Below are 26,064 nucleotides of genomic sequence, written 5' to 3' on the forward strand. Positions count from 1 at the left end.
GAAACAACTAAAATCTCCCACCATTTCTTGAATAATTTTTTTATTTTTATTTTTATTTAAAATTTTTTTTAACGTTTATTTATTTTTGAGACAGAGAGAGACAGAGCATGAACGGGGGAGGGTCAGAGAGAGGGAGACACAGAATCTGAAACAGGCTCCAGGCTCTGAGCTGTCAGCACAGAGCCCGACGCAGGGCTCGAACTCACGGACCGCGAGATCATGACCTGAGCTGAAGTCGGCCGCTTAACTGACTGAGACACCCAGGCACCCCTTGAAGAATTTTTTTAAATGAAAGTAATTTACTAGATTGGTAACATCTTGGGATTTGGAGGTTACTATGTAAAATGTGTTAATAGATGAATATAACAAGCCTCTGCTCTTAACTTAATCTTACTGTTTTCCAACCTTAATATATGTGGAAAAACTCTGTAAAATATAAATTATCCTTCACACTTACATGGAGATACAAAAATTATCTTACATACATTTTCCCCCAGTTTTATTGAGAAATAATTGACATACATCACCATATAAGGTTTAAAGTGTACAGCATGATGATTTGACTTACATATATTGTGAAATGTGATTACCCACAATAGGTTTAGTTAACGTCCATCATTTCATATAGATAAAAAGAAAAGGAAGAGTGATTGTCTCATAACTGAAAGTTTGCACCTTTTAACCACATTCCTCCATCTCCCTTCCTCCCAGCTCCCCACCTCTGGTAACCACAAATCTGATCTCTTTTTCTATGAGTTTTTTGTTTTTTGTTTTTTAGATTCCACATATAAGTGAGTTTAAGTTAGTCTGTTAACTAACAAACTTAAAAGATGTACTGCTGTTGAGTATCTAAAGTTCTTACATTTTATTTCCCGGATTCCCTTTTGCTTCCCATCTAATTAAAACAAACTAAATAACAAAATAAGCCTTAAAAAGAAATAGAAAAAGAATAATTTAGGCATGTATTTATTTGTAGCAAAAAATATTACAGATATACACATATACTCACAAATAGAATTATGTAGATTTTTTTAAAAAGCAGGGCAAAGAGAAAATAGAGAATAATTAAGTTGAAAGGAAAAGTTAGTATATGTAAATGCATGTCATAAACCTCTACAAGGTTCTTACACTGAACAATTATATCAGCTGTCAGCTTCTCCCAAAGAGGGGGAAAGATGTTCAGTAAGTTATAAGACATAAAATTAGTTACTCAGGAGAAGTGAAGCTTTTTCTGGCACTTGGACCCATAGGGGCTTCTAAAAGATGCCGGCAGACAGTTTTCTCAGCACTATTTCTGCTGTCAGTACAAGTTTGTATCACACAGATTCTTATAAACAAGCTGGGGCCCTTATGACAAAGTACTGTTCAATGAAACTAGTGCTATAAGAGGTCAAAAATGCCTTATAAGTAAGCTTTTCTATTATCAGGTTGATCCAGAGAAATTGCTTAGAAATTGGATAAATGCTTGGAGGTTGGATAGACTCATGTTCAAACCTTTCATGAATGTTGTATATTTTAATAAAAGTTGAGTAGCAGATAATTCAAGGTTGTCTTTTTGGTAAGAAGACGGAGTGAAGAATTCTATTGGTCTTACTCTGAAGCATTTGGCCCTTTGTGTATCTAACAGCACAGAGAGGCATTCAGCCTTGCTCTAATTAACTTTTTAGTATCTTTAGAATATTAATTAGTATTTTTCACCAAGTATTTCCATGATTTTGAAAGCAGAAGAGTGGGAGGAAGAAAAATTCTTTGATATCCATTTCTTTTCCAACTCTGATTAGGCTTTTTCAGTATCCAAGTCTAAGAGGATTGGGGAGAGTCCGTGAACTCTCACAGGGAAAAGCAAAACAAAAATAACAAAATCTCTGCATTTGTAAGACTTTAACAGTTTCAGAAGTCATCATCCTCAAATTTAAAATAAGTTACTTGCAGGTGCCTGGGTGCCTCAGTTGTTAGGCATCTGACTTTGGCTCAGGTCATGATCTCATGGTTCGTGACTTCAGAGTCCCACATCTGGTGAGCACAAACCCTGCTTTGGGTAAAAACATGAATCTGCTTTGGGTGTGCCCCGCTTCTGCCTCACTCCCTCCTCCCTCCCTCCCTCCCTCCCTCCCTCCCTCTCGCTCTCTCTCTCTCTCTCTCTCTCTTTCCCTTTCTCTCTCTCTGTCTCTCTGACCCTTGCCCACTTGTGCCCCCCCTCAAAATAAAATAAAATAGGTTACTTGCTATTCTATATCCTCTTGCTTTTTAGTGTCTTAAATGTCACTTTTCGTGCCTCCTTGCTTTGATTTCCAAAGGAAGGAGTTTACATTGATGAACCTTTCTTTTCAAACGCACGTTTAAAACCAGTAGCAAAGGTGTAGACCCTCATTTGGGGGTAATCTTTGAAATTTCTTCTGGATAGATCTCAAAGCCAGGCAAATTTAGAACAGTCTTTCCTCCAACAGAGATGTAGCAAATACTGCCCTCTACCGAGGGGATACGCAGGATGGCTTGACTATGTTAATGATTAAGTGCTAGTCTTCAGTTACTGATTTCAGTGAATTTGGTGGAATCATGTTGTTACTAATTACTTCATCATTACTGTATACATTCTTATTAAAATCATTATATTAAAAAATAGAAAACATAAGGGATGAAACATTTTAGCCTTGGCCACATACATTATTACCTCTGTCGTCTGTACAATCAGATATAATGTCTGAGGCATTAATAGTGTTTAAATTTCCATTTGTTTTAAACCAGCTAATAAAATCTTTTTACTAGTGGGAAATTAGAAGGAGGTTGTTACCGTATTGTTTTCATAAATGAGTTTGTAAAATGCAGTAATGATGAAGTAATTAGTAAAAAAAAAAAAATAAAAACAGGAAAAATGTGGAGATAACTTAAAAACACAGCGTTAGAAGAATGTGAAAAAGTAGGAAATCGTTAGCATCATCATCATTATTAAGAGGCACCACTGAATGTAAGCATCAATACAGCTCCAAGAAAATACATAAAAATTTTGGTTTTCTGTGCTACAGGCTATAAATAAAATATTTTTGTGACAGTTGTTGGAGTTTATATTTCCTAAATGAACTGGAAGTATTCCTGGGAATCAACCCAGCGCAGTGCTTTTCATCCAGCAGGTACTCAATAGATCTGATTTGATGTGGTTTGTGTTTTAAGAAAGTTGTCAGTTCTGGAATCTCCAGACTTAGGTATCTCCAGAATTTGGAGATTTATTACATACAGAAAGCTAGTCAAGTCAGAGTGAGGAAAGAGTGCAATCACCTCTGGTTTGCCACATAGATTTTTTTGTTGCCATTGTTATTATACACTCCATTAAAAATGACACGCACAACCCCAAAAGAGTACTGCATTAGCCCATCATTATCTCGAGGGGATAGAGAGTTTGCTAAAGATCCGGTAGATTTGGGGAGAACTAGCCTTCCTGCCATTGAGACTCTAAGTCAAGGAGTAAATCTTTCCCTCAGCACACCAGAGAACATTTTCTGAAGTAGAGTGTGTAAGAGATGGTAATATTTTCTGGAATAGTGAGCTATTTCCCAGTTGGATGGTAGGGACTTCATATTAATGTGATTTCTCATATTAAGGTGCCTTATTACCAGTCTTGGGAAATTATGTACTCTACAAATACACACATTTCAGTGCTTTGTTTTTCTAGTTATTATCTTTATTGATTTGGTGCACATAGTTGTTTTAACAAATTCATATGATATTTTTAGTTTGTTTTGAAAAGGATGCATTCATCCTAATTAAAGTGTTTTTTTTCCCCTATTAAAAAGCACTTTTCTTTAAGATATGATGTATTGTCATTTCTGTATACACAAAGCAAGATGCCATGCATACTTGTGTAATGAGGGGCTATCAGGGTAGCACTACAAGGAATTTATAAAGAGAAGTCTATACAGATAAAGAGTAACCCTTAGGACAATATAATCTAGACAGCGCTTGAAATAATAATCATCCTACTTGAGCTGAAATAATGGTGGCAGAGCAAGCATTAGCCAGGCAGAGAAAAAAGAAACTCAAGCTGACAGCTCATTCGTGTGTGCTGAAGTGGACCAACCGCTCATTGCAGGGCAGAAGGCAGCCTGGTGGTAACGCTCGTGCATTTCACACTGGTGTGGCTTTGAGAAAATCCCCGCTCCTGGCACCAGGGTCAAACCGAAGCAGACAGCTGTGCCGTTTCTCATACAGGAGAAAGAAGACAGCAGGCAAGCTCTTTATTCCTAAAAGTTTTTTAGAAAAACTGTGCTACATATAATCCAGCTGTATACTCCCAGTAATTAAGGAAAACAAATGCTCTTTGCAAACTCATTATAGATTTAAAGTTCTTTAGGTTTTCATCAGGTTTCCACAGAAACAAAGAGTTTGAAACAATAGTCGAGAATGCACAAACCATCGAATAAGTGGATTTTAATTGTTTCTGTTTAGAAAATTATTCAGATAGCCAGCCACATCAGAGACTATTAAACTTTTTAATTGCTCAGGTAGAAAGATGGAGAGTGCCATCATTATCTATCATAAGAAGAATCTGCATTAGATAATGCTACTTGAATTTTGAGCTAGAATAACATACTCAAGGATGCTACTAACTGAAGTGGCATTTAGTAGTCGAAAATAATCATATGCTTTAATTATTCATAGGACACAATGCATGAATTTATAATACTAATTATGGTTTCAAAAGGTGTCTTATGCTATGGTTTACTTACATAAGAGGATCAACTAATGCAAACAAAAGTGTAAATACTTACAACTGCTATAGAGATCATGTGCATGCAATTTTGTGGTGTGTTAGGTCAGAAGAGTAGAGAAACGTATCTTTGTGTTTTGCGAAGTTCTTGTGAGAGTTAGTACAAAATTTGTATTTGTTAAGCGTTCAGTAGTTACCATTGGTTCTGAAGAAGACTTGGTGATCATGTGTTTACTTGTTCACTAGTCTTGTATTATGCAAGATCGTGTTCCCTGGGCTGGTAGGTGCCCCAGACACTTGGGTGGACAAGATAGTACTGACCCTCCTGGGACTCCCAGTCTCGTACAGTGGAGTAAATGAGGGTGGCAACTGCAGCTTTGAATAGATTTGTAACTCCTCAAGCTCTTTAGTATATGCATTTGCGGTGACTGTTTTACACATTCACTCTTCATGATTATTAGGGAAGAGGCAGGGGATTAAATAACTGAAAAGCAGGGGCGCCTGGGTGGCTCACTTGGTTAAGTGTCTGACTTTGGTTCAGGTCATGATCTCACAGTTTGTGAGTTCGAGCCCCATGTCGGGCTCTGTGCTAACAGCTCAGAGCCTGGAGCCTGCTTCGGATTCTGTGTCTCCTCCTCTCTCTGCCCCTCATGCTCATGCTCTGTCTTTCAATAAGATATAAACGTTAAATTTTTTTTTAAACAGCTGAAAAACAAAACCAAAGAGTATACTTTGCAATCAGTAAAGATCTTCAACATTGTTTTGCTACATCATTCACTTTTTACTCTTTTGTCACAATATATTTTATTTCCCTTTTGGAAAATGCAGAAAAATCTATAAAATAAAGATCATAAAATACAGACTTCTAAGTCTGTCACTATCTATAACAATTGTTAGCATTTTTACGTATTTAGTCTTTTTCCTACATATATATTTTGAGCAAAATAGGTACCTTAGTATAATTATAATTTTGAAGTATGAGTTTTTCACTTAGCTTTTTATCATAAGCATGTTTTCATATCATAAAATATGTTTCGTAAACATTATTATTTGTTGGCAATATGTTCCATTATGTCAGCATGCCATAATTTATTGAGCCTTTCCTCTGTTGTTTTATTTTAAAGTTGCTTTTAGTTCACATAGTTATAAATAATCCTGTATATAGCCTTTGGTTGGATTTCTGGTCACTTCCTGTAGATTGATTTCTAGAAACAGAATGATTGGGTCAAGTCGATGACTTCTTTTAGGGCTCTTAATACAATCCAACAAAATATTTTTGGAGCATCTGAACTAATTTACTCTCTTAGCAGCAATGGATGTCTCATTACCTACTTGCCAGCATTGAGTAGTATAATTTATTTTTCTTGGCAAAATTGCTATATGAAAAATGATATATCATTGGTTACTAGTGAGCTTGACTATATTTTTCATTTGTTTATTAGCCTCTTCGACTTTGCTTTTAGTTCAGGAATTATGTATTCGTATCCTGTGTCCATTTTTCTGTTGGAATGCTCTTATAATTTTAGTTTCATTGCAGTCAGTCCTTATCTCTCTCAGTTGCCTTTTTCATGCCAGCTTGTTTTTTCTCTGTGACTTTCTGTTTTTATTTGATTGGTCCATGTCTTCTGGTATTCTATTGGGATGCCACATAATTGTCTAGCTTTTTTTCCTTCTAGCTCTTGTATACAGTTAATCACCAAGTTTTATTTTTAGACATGAGTTCTGTGCTACACCATAAAAATGCCATAATTGATTAAGAAAAATAAATGAACATAAAACAAATGACAGTATGTGTCTTTACATATCCTCATCAATTATATAAGACCAATCTTGCTACAAAAGCTAGACATACTTTTCTACGTGTGCTGGACTTGCTAAGGACTTTTGAAATATGGGCTTTTCCTAGTAAACCTCTCTGTAGCAAGTATAGTGTTTCAGTTAGCTATTGCCACATAACAAATCACCCCCAAAATTCAGTAGCTTAAAAAAATAAGCCTTTATTATTGCTCTCTAATCTACAGGCTTAGCTGGAAAGTTCTTTTAATATATTTTGGATTCACTTATGCATCTGCAGTCAGCTTTGCTGATCTTGGTTGGGTTCTCTCATCTACTATGGGCAGGTGGGGCAGCAGGCTGGAGGCTGGCCTCAGCTGTTTTCTCAGCTTAGACAGTTGGCTCTTCTTCTTATGCTGTCTCCTTCATCGGGAGTCCAGCCCAGCTGTTGCAACAGAATGAGCAGAAGTGTGCAAAGCCTCTTGAGACCTAAGCTCAGAACTGGAAAATTGTGACTTTAGCCTCATTCTATTGGTTGTGGTAAATACAAGTCTGGCCCAGATTGAGGAGTTGGGCAGACAGATGCTAAGACATGGAAGAGATGGAAAGTCACAATCTAAAGAGTGTAGACAAGGAGGCAAGAACAATTGGAACCATTATGATAATTAGACTACCCCACAAAGGCATTCTTTATTTCTCCAAAAATATATTAAATGGGTTTAAACTGAAAATTTTTTAAGAGAATTTTTAAGTTGCACTTGAATGCCCCAAGCATATTTAAATATCGAATACTAGGGGAAGTAAGGGTGAGTAGTCCTGTGGCAGCATACCATTTGGAGGGTACACAGGGCTAGATGAGATAATTTGTCAGCATCTATATGTGTTTCGATGAAAGTGTTTACTAAATTTCTGTTATATAATCAGAAGAAAAATAAACTTACAGACATATTTAAAATGCATCAAATATTAAATTTGAACAAAACTTTAACATCTTTTCAAATTTGTAATGAGAAAAGTTGCCTCCGTTAACATAACTTTTTAAAAATCAGCTTTGGGGGTGCCTGGGTGGCTCAGTCGGTTAAGCATCCGACTTCAGCTCAGGTCATGATCTCACAGTCCGAGAGTTTGAGCCCCGCCTTCCCCCACCTGTAGTGCCTGGAGCCTGCTTCAGAGTCTGTGTCTCCCTCTCTCTCTGCCCCTCCCCCTCTCATGCTCTGTCTCTCTCTGTCTCAAAAATAAATAAAAACATTAAAAATTTTTAAAAATAAATAAAAACCAGCTTTGATTTGAAATGGATAAGTGCAGTTCCTGATTAAAAAATTTTAATGATAATCTGAAGAAAACTTGAAGAGAAATTTTTGATAGTGACCATCTTGTGTGAAGAAGAATCCTTATCCACCTAGGAAATGTGAGAAAGTCTTCCACTTCCAATAATGGTGGACTCTGTCAGTAATTTGCACTGATCCTGTCGTTAGGATGATGAAGGAAGATGGATGAAATAAGAATTAGGATAAGCTAGCTGCTGAAACAAACAACCCCAAATCTCAGAGGCTGAACAAATGAACGTGTATTTCTTGCTCATATCACCATCCAGTGTAAGTTGGCCAGGACACTGCTCCATGTGGTCCTTCATGGAACCAGACTTTGTCCCTGTTGTGCTTCCACCCCTCCTTCGAGTCCTCAGAGCTCTCTGTTCAGCATGCAGGTAAGTCAAGGCAGTGAGGATCCTGTGGGCCAGATCTAGAAGCCATGCAGATCACTTTCCTTTACATTCCACTGGCCTTAACCTGATCACACGGCCACACCTAAGTGCAAGAGAGTCTGGGGAATAAGTGTCTAGCTGGGTGCCCAAGAAGATGAGGAAAACATGGATAGTGGTGAGTGCTAGCAATCTTTAAAAAAAAATGAGCTGAGTTGAACTGAGCTTACTTTTGGCAGCCTCACTGGACCAGCAGGACAAAAGTCAGAGTTTAGGACCAGCCCAGGATGGGGACCTAGTAAACTACCCCCACTTTGGATGGAACCTTGAAGGACTGAATGCTAGGAATAAGTGTGAACTAGAAGTCAACTAGCTCTCTCGTGGACTTCGGTCAAATTCAATGAGCCAAGTGACTCAGAATACTTCAAGCCTCGAACTTGGCTTTACTTCTATGAGTGTTTTTTTTTTCCCAAGATATACGAAGATACACAAAGCAAACATATGAGGAGACAAGACACTGTGGATGTGAACAAGAACAAGAACAAGAACAAATGATAAAATTAGGAACTCCAGATATTGGAATTATGAGTCTCTATTTTAAACAACTAACCTTACATATTCAAAGAGATTTTTTTTAATAGGCTTGGAAATTTAAGTGTAGGGATCTAGAAAGGTACATCGGCTTTGGAAAGAACCAATAGAAATTCTAGACCTATAAAGTACAATAACCAAAACAACTCAATGGATGAGTTTAAGAGCAAATAAACCAGAGCTAAAGAGAAATATAGTGGACTAGAATAGGGGTCAGAGGAAGCTATCCACGGTGAGTCATGAAGAACTGAAAAAGGGAAAATACAAAATAAAGGATAAAAGCAATGGAGAATATGAAGTTTAGCTTAGGTTCTCTTAGAGTACCAGAAGGAGAAGAATGATGGAGCATGGAGCAGAGGCAATATACATGTACAGATGGACTAGATGTTGTCTGACATTTATGGAGAAAAGGAATACAGCACATTCATCATCAAGCTTGCATGGAGAAAATTTGCTCAAATTAAAACATGACATAAATGGAAATATATCAATCTGGGCTGTGACAAAATGGATTTTGACATCACTAGGCCTTTGATCAGGGAACTCTGGCGCTTGGCCGCAAAAGCTAAACGTGAACTATTGGGAGATGCTACCATTTACCTCATCCCCTCTGTCTGGTTTTCCTAGTGTGAAGAACATAACTATATAACTAAAGTCAAATTTCACCCCAAATATGAAATCCCTTATCCTTTTGTCAGACTGTATAGGAGAAAATATATGTTCAGCCTTATGCTTTATTTTCTTTTTAAATATCCCTGAAAAAATAATACTTCCATGATGAAGAAAACCTTGGGGGAAAAAATGTCCGTGAAAAAACTGATATTATGATCTCACACATACGAGATGGGGTATAAGATTCCAATTATAAAAAATGACCCCCCACCAGAAATACTATTTTTGTTATTTAAAAGTAACACAGTTCATGGGGCAGGGATGGGGGGAGATCAAAAAGGTATAACAAAATTAATCTTTGATTCCACCACCCAAAGATAACCACTGTTAACATTTTGATCTATATCTTTCTAGACTTTTCCTACATACATACTAAGATATACAACAAAGGCTTGCCTTGGGAATGGGGAATTTGGGCCAACTAAGAAAGAATAGGAGTTTTTTTTGTAGGTGGTTCAATTATTTTGGAGACAAATGGGTATAAAAGAAAGAATAAGTCTGCTCCTTGGGCTGTGTTGTGTTTTATTCACACATTCATTTGCTAATTCATTCAGTAAGTATTAAGCACTTCCTATGTGCCATGGTGCCATGTGCTGGGGGTAGGCGCTCTTCATTCTGTGGGCCTGGTGCCTTTCCCCACCTGTAGTGCTAATGGTATTACCAAAAAAGTGGGAGGGGGCTGGCCTGAGACATGCTATTTTTGTCATCTGTAAATATGACTTCATAGAGCGCTAATGTGCCTGGCTGACAGAGACCGCAGCTTTTACCTCCTGAGTGCAAAGGCAGAAGCAAACTGGAGTCGAACTATTCACTTGTTTGGGCTCCCTGGCCTCATGAGCTCAGGAAAAGGTTATTTGATAGTTACTAGAAGAGTGGCTACTATTCATTAAATATCTGTTGTATGCCACATAGGTACTGTGCAGATACCATTTCATTTGCTTTTCATGTGACCTCTTAAAATTAATTTAAAATTATATTAATAAATTAATAAAATAAATGTGCTTTTCACATGACCACTTTAATAACTAACATTTATTGAGCACTTACTATGTGACGGCCACTGTTAGAAGATTTTACACGCAGTCAGTACAGTGAAGCTTCAGGACAAACCTGTGAGACATGTCCTGCTATGATCCCCAGTTTACAGATGAGGAGATGGAAGTTCAGAGATACTTGCTCAAGGTCGCATGACTGGATGTGACCAACAATTCCAAAGTATAAAGTATGTTTTTGCCCACAACTTTAACTTATTTTATTAATGAAAAATCGCATTTCTGAGTAATAAAAAAACAAACCAACCCATCTCTCACCAAAATCAATTCTGAGAGTTTATCACTTCTTGGATACTTCAACATTGAATCTAGTATAAGAAAACACTCTTTACTAAAGATTTCACATTTTAGATTAATATTAATCTAATGTTGGAGCTGATTTCCTTGGTTAATGATGTCCTCCTTCAATTAATACATTTCATTCTTAGGTTTTATTTATTTACTTATTTATTATTTTATGTTTATTTATTTATTTTTTGAGAGAGAAATAGAGACAAAGACAGAGAATCCCAAGCAGGCCCCGCACTGTCAGCACAGAGCCCTACGCAGGGCTTGAACTCAGGAACCATGAGATCATGACCTTAACCGAAATCCAGAGTCGGGTGCTTAATTGAGTCACCCAGGCGCCCTTCTTCTTATATATACATTATATATATATATATATATATATATTTTTTTTTTTAGTGTTTTTTTTTTTTTTTTTTTGAGAAAGAGACAACGTGCAAGTGGGGGAGGGGCAGAGAGAGAGGAAGACACAGAATCTGAAGCAGGGTTCAGACTCTGAGGTGACAGCACAGAACCTGATGCAGGGCTCAAACTCACAAACTGAACTCATGGACCAGAAGTCAGAGGCTTAACTGAACTGAGCCACCCAGGTGCCCCTCTTTTTATGCTTTTAAAGAAAAAATTATATTGTTACCTCTCTGCAGCCTAAGTTGGGATTTCTTTGTCAGTGAATAACCTTTACTAGTTTTAATGTTTTTTGTGGTGGTGGTGGTAAAATAATATATAATATAAAATTTGCCTTTTTTTTTTTTTTTGGCCATTTAACCATTTTTAAGAGTGAAGTTCAGTGGCATTAAGTCCATTCGTGCTGTTGTGCAGCCCCCACCACGGTTCATCTCTAGAACACTTTCATCATATTCCCAGACTGAAACTCAGTATCCATTAAACAGTCACTCCCCAGTGCCCACTGTTTTTTTTTTAACCATTGTTTTAAACTGTATAAAGCTTAATTTTCTTTACATGAATGAGCATGTAATTTTTTAGGGATATGATATTTGCTAATATAATGGCAAATGTAGAACCTACTGACAAAGGTATATAATTTGTAAAAATAGCTGAGTGGGCAAAATTCTGATTTTCAGTTGCCCTAGGCACTCCAGTGCACTTCTGATGATGATTTTCCTTGGGCATGTAGTTATACTGATAGAAATCACATCCGTGCATAAAGAACGAGTTTAATTATACATAACTACATACCTAAGATGAGGTTTTACATTTTTTTACATATACTTTCTGATTTACAAAAGATGAGACACTAAATTCTCACTGATCTTAAAAAAGTAGCGTGTCACCCTCAGAGCGAGTGTCCTATTGTATGAGTTACACGCTGTATCTTGCCTTCCCCCTCCCCCTTTAGGGAATTGTTTTCCTTCTAGGGGATTCCACAGGCTCATTTGGTCCCTGCTGTGACTCTGAGGACTGGCAAATGCACAAAGACTGATTTAGGGGTTTGGATATGGTGGATGGGGGAGCAACGTAACTGGTCCTATTTAAAATGACACTTTACATCCTCAACTCGTCTGTATTGAGCCTAATCATTTGAGCTCAAGATAATAAAAATAAAAAGCAGCCAAAGTGATTTGAGTGCTAATGTATGCCCTAGGCACTGTGGTAAATGCTTTGCCTGTATTATTTTGTGTCATCTTCACAATCCTGTGAGATAGGAATCAAACTCCCATTTATAGATGGGAAAACTAAAGGAAGAGAGGGTGCCTGGGTGGCTCAGTCAGATCATCTGACTCTTGACCACAGCTCAGGTCATGATCTCATGGGTTTGTGAGATCAGGCTCTGCGCTTACAGCATGAAGGAGTTCTTGGGATTCTCTCTCTCCTTCTCTCTCTGTCCCTCCCCGCTTGCTTTTACTCTCTCTCTCTCTCTCTCTCTCTCTCTCTCAAAATAAACATAAAAAAAAAAACAAAAAACTAAAGGAAGAGAAAGATTAGGTAGCTTGCCAAAGGTGCACAGTTAATAAGTAACAGACTGAGTATTCACTCCTGGTTCTTAACAGGCTTGACAGCAGGGTTCCCTTGAAGACAGCCAAGGTTAAACAAACCAACAACCCCACAGTAGAGTCCCTATATGGCCGAGTGAGTTGGGGAGCCTCAGCTAAGGCCAGGCACTGGGTCTGGAGGTAAAGGCTGTCCAGCCAGGGAGGGAAATGGGAAAGGCAAGGGTCCCCTCTTCCAGCCTCATTTGGTACCTGGTTGGTGAGAGGAGATGTGGAGAAGGGACATCTCTAAGCAGATTTCCAAAGGAGCCAGGACATTCTTTGTGCTTCTTTGTGCCCTCAGTCTCGTGCGCCTTTGCTCAGGGTCTGATAATTGCTGCATGCTTTTTTTTTTTTTTTAAGTTTATTCATTTATTTTTGAGAAAGCAAGAGAATGCATGAGTGGGGGAAGAGAGAGAGAGAGAGAGAGAGAGAGAGAGAGAGAGAGAGAGAGAATCTCACACATTGTCAGTGCGGAACCTGACTAAAGGCTCTATCTAATGAACTGTGAGATCATGACCTGAGCGGAAGTCAGATGCTCAACCAGCTGAGCCACCCAGGCGCCCCAACTGCTGTATCCTTCTTAGAAGCTGCTCTCGCTTGAGGGAACCACTTCCCCAGAGCTTCACTCTCTGATTTACTCTCACCTCCCCACACTTCCGTGAGAGGTCTACTTTCCTGAGTGACTGGATTCAGCTGGTTGCCGGGAGAGTATAGGCTTAAATAGATGGGCTCTGTAGTGGAAATGACTGTCTCTCCTTGTCACAAGTCCCTAATTCTCCCTGGAACATAGTCATACCTACATTTCTGGAAGAAGTTTTGATGCAAATAACTCAAGGAAGGGAGAGGTTTTTGGACAGGGTGGAGTGTTGGTGGATTCTGCCTGAAACTGAGAGGCTTCACAGCCTGTGTCCCAGAATGTGTTTGCAGATAGTTTTCACGATTTTCATGAGCTAAATTCATGTTTCAGGAAGAAGTGCCTTACGTTATAGGTGGAGCCTTTGTGAATAATTTTGTGAGCCTTGAGTGTTGGACCCTCCTCACATCAAGAGGGAACATGTTGCTCCAACTTATGCTCAAGGTCTCTGTCTGCTTCTGGTCAGGAAACCCTCTAGTATCTCCTATAGAAGCTGGCAGTGTTCACTGTCTTGCTCTTGAACACGTGTACTTGAAATTCAATGGAAGATTTTTTCTGATGATTTTTTTATTATTATTTTAATGTTTAATTATTTTTAAGAGAGAGAGACAGAACATGAGCCGGGGAGAGGCAGAGAGAGAGGGAGACACAGAATCCGAAGCAGGCTCCAGGCTCCGAGCTGTCAGCACAGAGCCCGACGAGGGGCTGGAACTCACAAGCTGTGAGATCATGACCTGAGCTAAAGTTGGATGCTTAACTGACTGAGCCACCCAGAGGCCCCATTTTCTGATGATTTCATACTGAAGCATAGTCTGTATGTCAAAATGGTGACATCAGAGGTGGCTTGCCATTGTAAGATAGCGCCATTTAGTGGTAGTGACAGTTTGCGGTTGAGCCATAAGAAGGATTTGTTGGGACACGTTTACAGTTATGTCATAGAAATAAAAAAAGTGAAGGCTGAGTTTAAGACAGGGACCTACAACCTAACAACTGAGGCGGCTCAAGATACTCTTTCACTCGTCACCACACTCTGTCCTCTCTCCTGCCCCTTTCCTCCATCGCTATTACAGTTTCGGTAGACACCGCTCTTCACCTGCTGTGAAAACTGCTCCATTTGGTCAGGTTACCCCAAACCACCCCCTAGATCCGACCATGACCAGAAAAGGAGGTGTTTTCAAATTAAGGCAGGGCAACCAGAATTGGCTTTAGGTTTCTAGTCTTTACTTCATTTTAATTACAGCCACTTGGAGCCAGTGACTATCTGGAACTGTCAAAGAATTTCGATACGGTATTTTTACGAAACATTCCACAATTTACGCTGGCCAAGAGGACGCAAGCTCGAAGATTCATAACTCTCATTGATAACTTCTATGATTTCAAGGTAAGGATGTAGTGCATTTTCTCAAGACTAAACATTTTGAACTGTGGAGCCAGCTTGCCTGGGCTGGAATCCTGGTTTATTCTCTGTGCCTCAGTATCCTCCTCTGCAAATTGGGGATAATATGATTTGCCTCAGAGGATTGCTGTTGTTGAGGGCAAAATAAGCTAATCCATGAAGAACATTTAAAACGTTGTTTTGGTTGTTTTGAGGATTAAATGAGCATGTAAGGCAACTCGAATATCATGTGGCATTTGAGGGCAGGAGGCAAGTACCAGAATCCACTAGGAGGGAGAGGTGAGATTTTAATGTTTCATTAATTCATTCATTCAGCAACCTTTCTCATGCTAAGCAGTGCTAAATGCTAGAAATTCAATGACAGGCGAAGCCAGGTCTAGTGCCTGCCTTCATAGAGCTTATAGTCTAGTGTCAGAGAAACATTAATCAGACATCCACAGAGCTAAATGTGAAGTCACCACTGAGGACTGATCTCTTGGAAGGAGAGAGAGGAGTATGGTGCTCTGAGGGTCTGGGGGAGAGAAGGCTGATCTTTGGAGCCACATTCCAGAGCCCACCCTGTCCCCAGACCAGCAAATGAGCCCTAATCCCAGGGCTGTTCATCTGCAGATTCACAAGCTCCTACACCACTCCTTATAAATGCTGGAGAAGCGATGGCTAACCTCCAGTGCAGGTTGAAAAGGGGTCACCAGGGGGCATGTTTGCAGCTTGCAGCAAAGGCCCTGTGGTAGGCCTGAGCACAAAGGGCAACCAGCCTGGCTCAGGCATGGTGCCGAGAGGACTCGGCCACAGTGAGTCACCTCAAAATGTGCCACACACTCCAATGGGGCCAGCATACACATGCTCAGCTAGACAGGAGAGGAAGGAAGCTAGGGGATCAAGTCCGGTCTCTTGTCTCCTGCATCACTTATCCAGACACCCTGCTCTGAAATAATCATGTGGGGTCCAGCATGAAGGGAGTGAGCCTGGAGGTGGCCCTCTGTTTTTAGAGGGCAATGCTTTAAGAAGAAAGTGGCAGAGGGGCATTAGTAGGTGGTTCTTAGAGTAAGAGGATTGATAAACTCTTACTTGTACATGTTTCAGCTAGGAATAACTTAAGGAAAACATATGCCTCTCCCCCTGTCCTATCTCACCCCCCATTGTTTCACTTCTTAATTAATGGGAAAGAAGATTTCTGTGGCAATATGATGGAATACCAGAACCACTCTCCTAACGTTTGCTTTAACTATATATCACACATGTAGGGCTGATATTCTTTTTTTAGAGAATCATTGAAATTCTCTTATTTCAGAAATTGGGAGCGCTAAACAGACATTATTCTAGAATGTATTCATGGAAATTTGTGAAATCAGAGTATTCCTGTCTCAATGATGAAAGAAGTGTCATTTGTGATTAAAAAGAATTTGTAAGAGGAGGTAGGAGACCGTCTGGAGATGGAAAAACTAGTCCCAATGTCAATACATTATTTTAAAGTATTGGTATCGTTGTTTAAATAATGATTTTTTAAAGGATAGCTGTGAATCCTGAAAACAAATTCAGGACTTGGTAAGCATCAAGAAGAGTATGTATTATCTTTAAATTTGTGGACATAGAGTTTATAAAGATATAAAAGCTGTTTCCAATATATGATCACATATGCACACTCAAACACTTACGTAATCAACAAATATTAATGCCAAGCTTAGTCTTTTTGAAGAATCTCTTAGTGTAGGATGCTGATATAAATGTAGGTTCTAGAAATTCAGGGTGTAATTAGAGTAGCAATGCATTGAACTTAGCAGTCACCTCTGCAAGAAGCATCTTTGATGTACACAGAGACGGGCTCCAACCAGCCAGGTGTAAATGTCAACATCAAGGTGTAACGGAAAGGCCACTGGACTTCAGATTGGGAGACCTGAGCTGGCATCACGAAAATCTTTGCTTCCTACTTTACAGGATATTACAAGATGTAAGGAAATATTTAGAAACGTACCATGCAGTTTAAAAATACCACTTTAAAGAAACACAAACTATTAGGAAGAATACAGACGTTCTAAAAGCGAACATCTAAACTCCTTGTAATGACAAACACAATTTTATTTCATGAGAGATTTGCTCTTACTTTCGAGTTGTGACATGTAAGGAGTCGTACCATTTCCTCATTCTCCTCTCTTTCAGGTGCGCATAATTTGTTCTGCATCGACTCCTATATCAAGCTTATTTTTGCATCAACATCATGACAGTGAGTTGGAGCATAGCAGAATACTGATGGATGACTTGGGGCTGAGCCAGGTAGGCAATATTAACATAATCTCTTTTTATTATAAAACAGCCTAATTGTTTTGGGTTTTATACGTGGCTACGTTTTGAAGAAGGAATGCGATACATATTTAACTATTGACTTGCTGCTTTCTTCTAAAGCCATTATAGCAGACTTTTCTCTCAATGTCACTAAAGTAGAGAATAAAATCTTAGGGTGGAAGGAATCTTCATGATCGTTTTTTGCATATAACGAAAACGAAGACCAGAGAAGGGGACCAGTGGGCCTGTGATCATCCTGCTGACTAATGGTGGGCAGGCCAGAAGCTGGACACCAGGGCACCTGTGTCTGGTGCTGGGCTCATTCTGCTACACCATGCTGCCTTTTTCTTTTTTTTTCTTTTTTTTTAATTTTTTTCCATGTTTTTATTTTTTGTTTTTGAGACAGAGAGAGACAGAGCATGAGCAGGGGAGGGGCAGAGAGAGAGCAAGACACAGAATGCGAAGCAGACTCCAGGCTCTGAGCTGTCAGCACAGAGCCCAACATGGGGCTCGAACCCACGGACCGTGAGATCATGACCTGAGCTGAAGTCAGACGCCCAACTGACTGAGCCACCCAGGCGCCCCACCATGCTGCCTTTTGTAGATATTCTTCGTGTCTACTGGACTTGTAGAGTGCAAGATACAGTATCCAAGCATGCAGGCTGACTATTCCAGGACCATAGAGTGCCTGGCAAGACCCTTGGTTTAAAAAGAAGTACATCTTTCATCTCCCAACACCTATTCCATAAACATGCTATAGAGAACCAGCCAGTGCTGGCTCAGTCCTCCTGGAGCTTGGGGTCTGGTGATTCACCCCAGGCCAACCTAAAGTGATGTTACATTTCCTTATTCTGTATGAACATTACAGGGGATATTTCTCAACAGTTGAAATATTAGTCAAAATTTTAAAGCTATCCATAAACAATAATCTCCAGAATGAGGGGAGCCCATTCTTCCAACCCCAGAGTTGAAAGACCATCTGGAGTGAGGAAACATTTCCTTACTGACCCAAGTAGAAATTATGCAATCTTAGGAGTTTGGGGAAATGAGGCCTATAATTCATTAAAAGGTGAACTTCTGGGGCACCTGGGTGGCTCAGTCAGTTAAGTGTCTGACTTTGGCTCAGGTCATGATCTCACATTTGTGAGTTTGAGCCCCATGTCAGGGTTTGCGCTGACAGCTCAGAGCCTGGATCCTGCTTCGAATTCTGTGTCTCCCTCTCTCTTTGCCCCTCCCCTGCTCACGCTTTGTGTCTCTCTTTTTCTCAAAAGAGAAATAAACAGGGGCGCCTGGGTGGCGCAGTCGGTTAAGCGTCCGACTTCAGCCAGGTCACGATCTCGCGGTCCGTGAGTTCGAGCCCCGCGTCGGGCTCTGGGCTGATGGCTCAGAGCCTGGAGCCTGTTTCCGATTCTGTGACTCCCTCTCTCGCTGCCCCTCCCCCGTTCATGCTCTGTCTCTCTCTGTCCCCAAAATAAATAAACGTTGAAAAAAAAAAAAATTTTAAAAAAAAAAAGAGAAATAAACATTAAAATGTTTAATAATTTTTAAATAATTATTAAAATGTAATAATAAATAAACATTAAAAAATTAAAAAAAAAAAGAAAAAGGTGAACTTTCAGGGCACTTGGGTGGCTCAGTCAGTTAAGTGTCTGACTTTTGCTCAGGTCATGATCTCACGGTTCGTGAATTTGAGCCCCACATTGGGCTCTGTGCTGACAGCTCAGAGCCTGGAGCCTGCTTTGGATTCTGTGTCTCCATCTTTCTCTGCCCTTGCCCACTCATGCTGTCTCTCTCAAAAAATAAATAAACATTAAGAAAATAAAATTAAAAAATAAATTTTGAATTTTTTTTTCCAACGTTTATTTATTTTTGGGACAGAGAGAGACAGAGCATGAACGGGGGAGGGGCAGAGAGAGAGGGAGACACAGAATTGGAAACAGGCTCCAGGCTCTGAGCCATCAGCCCAGAGCCTGACGCGGGGCTCGAACTCCCGGACCGCGAGATCGTGACCTGGCTGAAGTCGGACGCTCAACCGACTGCGCCACCCAGGCGCCCCTGAATATTTTTTTTTAAAGTGAACTTTCAAAATATGACTGCTTAAACCTATGTGTAAAAATAAATAGCTACTTATAAATCTATATGCTAAGAACTTTCAAAATGGTGGTTTCTTTAAGAACGATACGTGTATCCAAATAATATCTTTTACTGTTTGAAAAAATACACTGGAGGGGCTATATCATCTCAGTTTCTAAAGTTTTTTAAATCATTGGCGCTTCAGTTTTTCTCCCTATGATCAGGGTTCACATGTAGGGTAAAGTAAGCTCAACATGTGGGGCCAATAATCTATGAAGGAATGAGGGCTTTGGACCACAGGGTCATGCAGTTTTGCAGTAGGTCAGCCAGGAATACGTGGACTAAGGAGTCGAGAAGTTTTCTCTGAAGAAATGTGGTAGAAACCCCTAAGGAAAGAGACGCAATTTCTCTTTCTCACTTACTGACCACAAGCCCATGTTGCTATCACCAGTCCCAGGCTGTTTGCTGCCCTCACTGAGGGATCCCCGACTTAACCGTGGTTGGTGGGATCACAAAATGTCCCAGCAGCTCAAGACCAAAGGGCAGCTCTGCCTTCCCAAAATAGGCTTCCAGGCCACTCTCTAGGCCCACAGGGGACCTCTGTGTCAGCCCATTAGGAAAAGGTTCTGCAGGAGTTTATCCTCAGGGCCTCTGGTTGGGAATGTGGCCCTGCCTGTGACGCTTCAGAGGGATGTGTCAGCCTCTTCCAAACTTGCCAGAACTGCTGTGTTTTGGGCATTACTTCCTTCTGGTGTGCACTTTTGGAGAAAGAATTCTTTTCTGTCTGACGTGTCCTTTCTTCAGATTCTGCAGAAAACTTTCATCATGCAAAAACTTTCTTCATGCAAAAATGTTCATATTTGGATTTTGGGGCATTGCTTCAGCTTTAATTATTCTTCTTATGTTTTCCCTATCATTTTCTCCCTGGTAATTTGTTCTATCCATTGATTATTGGCTTAAATTAGTGGATTCTCCAATATCCAGAGAGATTATTATATATGAAAAGAGATTATTATATATGAAAAAAAGGTGTATGAAACATTTTAAAATCTAAACCAAAAAAGGTAAACCTAAAAAGTTGTTTTAACCCTGTACTTAGTTTTGTAAATCTTCATTTGTGGTAGTTTTAATTGGTGCTGGGTTGTTTCCTTTGTTTTGTTTTGTTTTGTGTTTTGGTAACCAGGACTCAGCAGAAGGACTCTCCATGTTTACCGGAGAAGAGGAAATCTTTGCGTTTCAGCGCACGATTTCCCGGCTCACAGAAATGCAGACTGAGCAGTACTGGAATGAAGGGGACAGAGGCAAGAAGTAACCGTGACTTTTTCATGAATAAAACTCAGGACAGATGATCACGGCGGGGAGAACTCTTCATTATGGAACTTGAAGGAATCGTTTTCTCATCGTTAATTATGCACTTTGTCCGTCCTCTGGACCATTTTTATCTAAAATTTCCCTCAGAGATGTAGTAGTGGATTCGTAAGTCAAAGCCATTTTTGTAGGGTTTTTTTTGCCTATTTATTTGGCTTTATTTCTGCACCACAAAATTAAAATCATCACTGCTGAAGATTAATGTAGGACCAGACCTTTTGGTTTTGTATTAAGCCACTTGAATGATCCTTGAACACACACACACACACACACACACACACACACACATACACACACGGTTAAATGCGGTGTCGTTATGGAAATCTCCGAGCTTTGACTGCATAGTAGCCTCATGATACAAACGCATCTTTTATGAGAGGGGAGAAAAACCCCTATATTTCAATTCAAAGCCAAGAAACTGTCTGATCTTATTATAAACTAAAGAGAATAACATTTTAGAATATGGGCTTATATGTGTGATTTTGGGGGGCCAAGAATGACACTAAATCTCCCAGGCTTTCAGGATTCCTCACAACCAAGGGTATGTTTTTTGACCTGCTATCAGGCTTGGCAGAGGCAGGACCAGATCTTCAGTGGACACGAAGTTGCCCGAAAAAAATTGAGGATGACACCATAGAATAAGGAGCGAGGGTGTCAAATTCTAACCCGCAGGCAGATCCCCCAAGTCTGACTGCCAGTAGAGGAACAGATGCCAGGAATAGGGGCCAGCGAGAGGGTGTCAGGAGGGGACAGAGTCCTGGGCACACAAAGTAGCAGAGCGGATTCCAGCTCATCTGACGCCAGCAGGACCCCAGTGGACGGGAGGCTCTGCCCAGCGCTCGGACGCCTTTGCTCTGGCTGCCAAATGCCACTCCCCACTCTCGCCTCTGCTTCTGTGGTGAGATGGACTTAACCGTAAATGGGAAGGAACACTGATGAACCTGCTTAAATAAAATCTGACTTGTCCTTCATCGAGGTCTTTCCTTCCTTCATTCAAGTACAACCTGACTTTGCTATTATCCCAGAAGGGATCTGAGTTGAGGCTGTTAATGGGATCTAAATCCCTCTTCCAGGAAAAAAGAGAAAAGGAAAACTGCGAAATCTATAACATATTGTGAAAATCAAATACGTGGGGGGAGTAGGCACAGTTCAAATGATTACGGTTGTCAACACAAGCCCTTTTGAATCTTTTGAATTTATACGTGAATCTATCCACATGGGTCTATTTTGGACATTAACCTAAGTCAAGCAGATAGATGGATAGGGTACCCAAGTATAGAGAGAAGTTTAAATCAAGGATTCTGAAGATTAACTGTGGATTTAAAAACATTAAAAGTTTTTTATTTCTGGGGTGCCTGGGTGGCTCAGTCATTTAAGCATCTGACTTCAGCTCAGGTCACGATCTCATGGTTTGTGAGTTCGAGCCCCACGTCGGATTCTGTGCTGACAGCTCAGAGCCTGGAGCCTGGCTTCAGATTCTGTGTCTCCCTCTCTCTCTGCCTCTCCCCTGCTCGCATTCTGTTTATCTCTCTCAAAAATAAATAAACATTAAAAAAACATTAAACTTTTTAAAAATTGAAGTATAGTCACACAGTGTTGCATTTAGTTTCAAGTGTACGTGATTCCACAAGTCCGTACATTATGCTGTGCTCACCACAAGTGTCGTTATCATACAACGCTATTACAGTACCATTGACTATATTCCCTATGCTGTACCTTTTATCCCTGTGACTTATTCATTCCATAGCTGGAAGCCTCTATCTTCCATTTCCCTTCACCCATTCTGCCCATCCCCCCAGCCTCCTCATCCCTGGAAACCATCAGTTTGTTCTCTGTACTTGTGGGTTTGTTTCTGCTTTTTGTTTGTTTGTTTTGTTTTTTAAATTCCATGTGTGAGTGAAATCGTATGATATTTGCCCTTTTCCGCCTGACTTATTTCACCAGCATAATACCTTCTAGGTCCATCCGTGTTGCTGCAGATGGAAAGATCTCACCCTTCTTTATGGCTAAGTGTAAAAATATCTTCATTGAAGTGAAACAAAAAGCGTCAGGCTCTGGGCTGATGGCTCAGAGCCTGGAGCCTGTTTCGGATTCTGTGTCTCCCTCTCTCTCTGCCCCTCCCCCGTTCATGCTCTGTCTCTCTCTGTCCCAAAAATAAATAAACGTTGAAAAAAAAAATTTGAAGTGAAACAAAAAGAGTTCAAAAACATGCCAAATAGGTTAAGGGGGACAAAGGTGGGATATATCCACTGTCTGCCAGATTTATTGCTAGATATTTATATTATCTCAGATAAAAAATTTAGCCTAGAGAGTTATATAATCATCCCTGTTTATAGATAAGGAACCAAGGCTTGGAAAAGTTAAGTAGCTGGACCTAAGATTCACAACTACAAAACTCACTTGTGCTTTATACCACATCACCTCTACAAAAAAGAGGTTATTTTTAATATTTTTATAAAAACTTCAGTGAATATGAATTTACAACAGAACCATTGCTTTAAACTCTGTAAGTATGAAATGTGTAACTTGTTTCCATCAATCTTAGTTTTTTGCTTTTCACATTTCTTTGGCAATTGTGCTATACCTTAATAAAAAGACGGTATGAACGGATGGACAGACAGACAGATGGCCAGCCTGACTGATAGAGGAACTGTCTCTGAGGGTGTGGGTGTATGTGAACTAGTCTGTACTCAAATACTATTGTAAAAGTTCAGTTGAGGTAAGGTATTTGGAATTAGAATTTCACTTTTCTATGGAAACAATGAGGTGATGTTAGGGCCCTGACTCACTGCACAGAAGCCCATGGAATTCTCAGTGTGACTGACCCATAATTTTGGTACTAAAGAACTTTAACTTTATATATTGTTTCTATAGGGCAAATTGTAGTTCAGGTTCCACCGTACTTGGATCATGTCCCCACCTCTGTCCCATCCCCTATGCCTCACCTCCTCCAGGGCCTGGCAGTATAGGCCATAGTGAAGGGGCTGTCTGAGCTGGGAGTTGGGGAGAGGAGGGAGTTACATGGTGGCTGGAAATGGCACGTCTTTATCCCCATCTACTCTCCACAGAGTCTGTTTCATAAACAGCCTGCAAGAAAAAGAAACAAGTCTTAAAGAATAGCTGTTACCAAAAAAAGAAAAAAAAAAAAAAGCTGTTACCAGGAAACAGTATGGTGCTAAAAAAAATTAATGCCAAAATGAGACATGAAAAACAACTTTTAGATTGGAAAGCAGTGTTTCAATTCATCTGTTTTTCTTGCAAATCCTGTCCCTATTACATTCTCAACATTCCAGTCTTTCTCCCTGGGGTTGCATGAAATCTCTCAAAGCAAATGTTCTCTCTCTCTCTATTTTTAATGCGTTAAATTGATACTTGAAGATGGAGGTTTGACCTGAGTATTTTTGTGGAACCCTCCCATGCACCTTAGAAAGTCAGACCGAGGAAATCTTTATAGTCAGGAAAATACCCAGGGCACCGTCCGCAATGACCACTAATTACCAAACTTAGAAGCAATCAAGTAGAGAAAAAGGGCAACTTTTCTTTAAAAGAGAAAGAAAAATCTGATCATTGCATTTTTCTTGGATTACCTTAGCAGTGGATAGGCTTATTTGCCAACATCAGTAATAATGAAAAGAAAGATGTGGTGGGCCTAGAGAATTTTTAACTTATTTCTGATGTTTATAAAATGTCAAAGACTACAGTACCATTCTAATCTAATCTATGCATTTTCAGTGGGATTTCAGATTTTAGCCATAAGGAATACTTGAATCTTCCTGAAGTAGATTTCTTGTAGCTGCAAGTGTACAAATAACATCATATTTGAATTGCTTGGAATTCTGAAAACAACTTTAAGATTTTACTTGTAAAATATGTAAGTGGAAGAGCTCATATCCACTTATTTCTTTAGCATTATGTAAGAAACACATGGTGCTTACTATATGCTGGGCATGGTTCTAATACTTTATAAATAAATTCTTTTGATCCTTAAGAACAATCCTGTGAGATAGATTACCATTTTACAGACGTGGAAACTGAGGCACAGAAAATGGTAAAACAACATACTGAATTGCTAGGATGTACATTGGAGCCAGTAAAAGTACCCACATACTGATTTATTATCTGTCCTGAAAACAGTCTCCCTGAGTCCGTACTTGAACCTCTACTTGTAGCACCTCGTCTGGGATACAAGCACCTGAGAGATAGGGGTCCCCGGGCTCTGACATTTGGGTTCCTGACTGATAGCCAGAATTTGTGTGGCAGCAAGTCTGTAACAAGTGATCTTGTGATCTTGTAAATCACCGTCCTCAGATCTACTGACCCGTAAGACATCCCTTGCTGGTAGAAAAAGATTTTCTTTGGAGATTGAGTTTCCACCTTTTTCTTAAGGCAGAAATAAGATTTGTTTTTCTCATTGGCGTAGCAGTTCATTTTCCTGGATCACAAAATTAAAAATAATAGGGGCGCCTGGGTTGGCTCAGTCAGTGAGCGGCCGACCCTTGGTTTCGGCTCAGGTTATAATTTCACGGTTCATAAGTTCGAGCCCCTCGTCAGCCTTCTGCTGACTGTGCGGAGCCTGCTTGGGATTCTCTCTCCCTCTGTCTCTGCCCCTTCTGCACGTGCTCTGTCTGTCTCTCTCTCAAATAAACTTTAAAAATAATAAAGTCTGTCTTCTTCATTGAATGTCTGCTGATTCTGTCCAGCTTCACACTGGAAACTGCCCATCTATTACCTCAGCAAGGCACTCAGCCCCAGTCAGACATGTCTACCGACCTGCTGTCTGTGATAACGTCAAAGTCCGGAGGACCTCTGTCTTTCCTGCCTGCCTGGGAAGTCCTCCAGAGGTTTTCCTGAGAGGTTTCCTTTCTCAGGGCTGTACTTTTTGGGTCCCCAGTGGTTGACTGCTAGTCTCTATGATGTGCCTTCTCTTCTCATCCAAGTATAGTGGGAAGGGTTCAGCATCTGGTTCTGCCAGCTTTTGCTTTGTGACCTTGAACTAGTGCTCTGAACCTCAGTTTTCTCATCAATTCTCATCTGTAAGTGAGAATAGTAATACCCATCTCACAGAGTTTTTCTGAGAATATTTGGCGAAAAGCACTTTGCAAGTGGTAGATGAAAAGCAGTTATAGATACTAGTGACTAGAATCACAAAGTAATAATAAATGCCTACTCTGCTTCGCATTCTAGCGCTTGAGGAAACAAAACAGTAGATGACACATCCCAACTCACTAAGGTTTCCAGCTGAAGAGAAAATAGACACATTAAAGTGCTAGACCCAAGGGCATGGAATTCTGGCTTAGTGAGATGCTGTGAAGATTGTTAAATTCAAATATATTCTTTCAGGACCTGAGAGCAAATAGATTGCTGCCTGTTTGGCGATCATCAAAGATTTCCCAGAAAGAGGGCACCATCTTGTGGTCAGCGGGATGAACTGACAGGAAAAAAAGTCCAAGAATCACACAAGCTGCCTATTCCCAGGCCTAGGTCCCACTCCTGGGGAGCCCAATACACTTGGTCAAGTGTGGGGCTTCGGGCCAGTACTTGTTAATGC

At 40.1% G+C, this 26,064-nt stretch overlaps 1 protein-coding gene across 3 annotated transcripts in view; it reads left to right on the top strand.

The window, feature by feature from the left end:
* The window catches only part of AFG1L (AFG1 like ATPase), a 221,512-nt gene that overhangs the window by 187,399 nt on the left and 8,049 nt on the right, over positions 1-26,064 (top strand). The window contains exons 11-13 of one of the 3 annotated variants that reach the window (XR_007152445.1): positions 4,085-4,220; positions 14,640-14,780; positions 16,953-17,060. Coding sequence is in view for 1 of the 3 variants with exons in the window: in XM_047860287.1 (XP_047716243.1) it covers positions 14,640-14,780; positions 16,953-17,066; positions 20,332-20,460 (384 nt within the window). In the remaining 2 variants the exon portion in view is untranslated. Of the gene's footprint in view, positions 1-4,084; positions 4,221-14,639; positions 14,781-16,952; positions 17,067-20,331; positions 20,713-26,064 lie in introns of those variants that run through there. The other 2 variants (XM_047860287.1, XR_007152444.1) reach the window with 2 other exon arrangements.

This window comes from Prionailurus viverrinus, chromosome B2 (assembly GCF_022837055.1).
Source record: "Prionailurus viverrinus isolate Anna chromosome B2, UM_Priviv_1.0, whole genome shotgun sequence".
Lineage (NCBI taxonomy): Eukaryota > Metazoa > Chordata > Mammalia > Carnivora > Felidae > Prionailurus > Prionailurus viverrinus.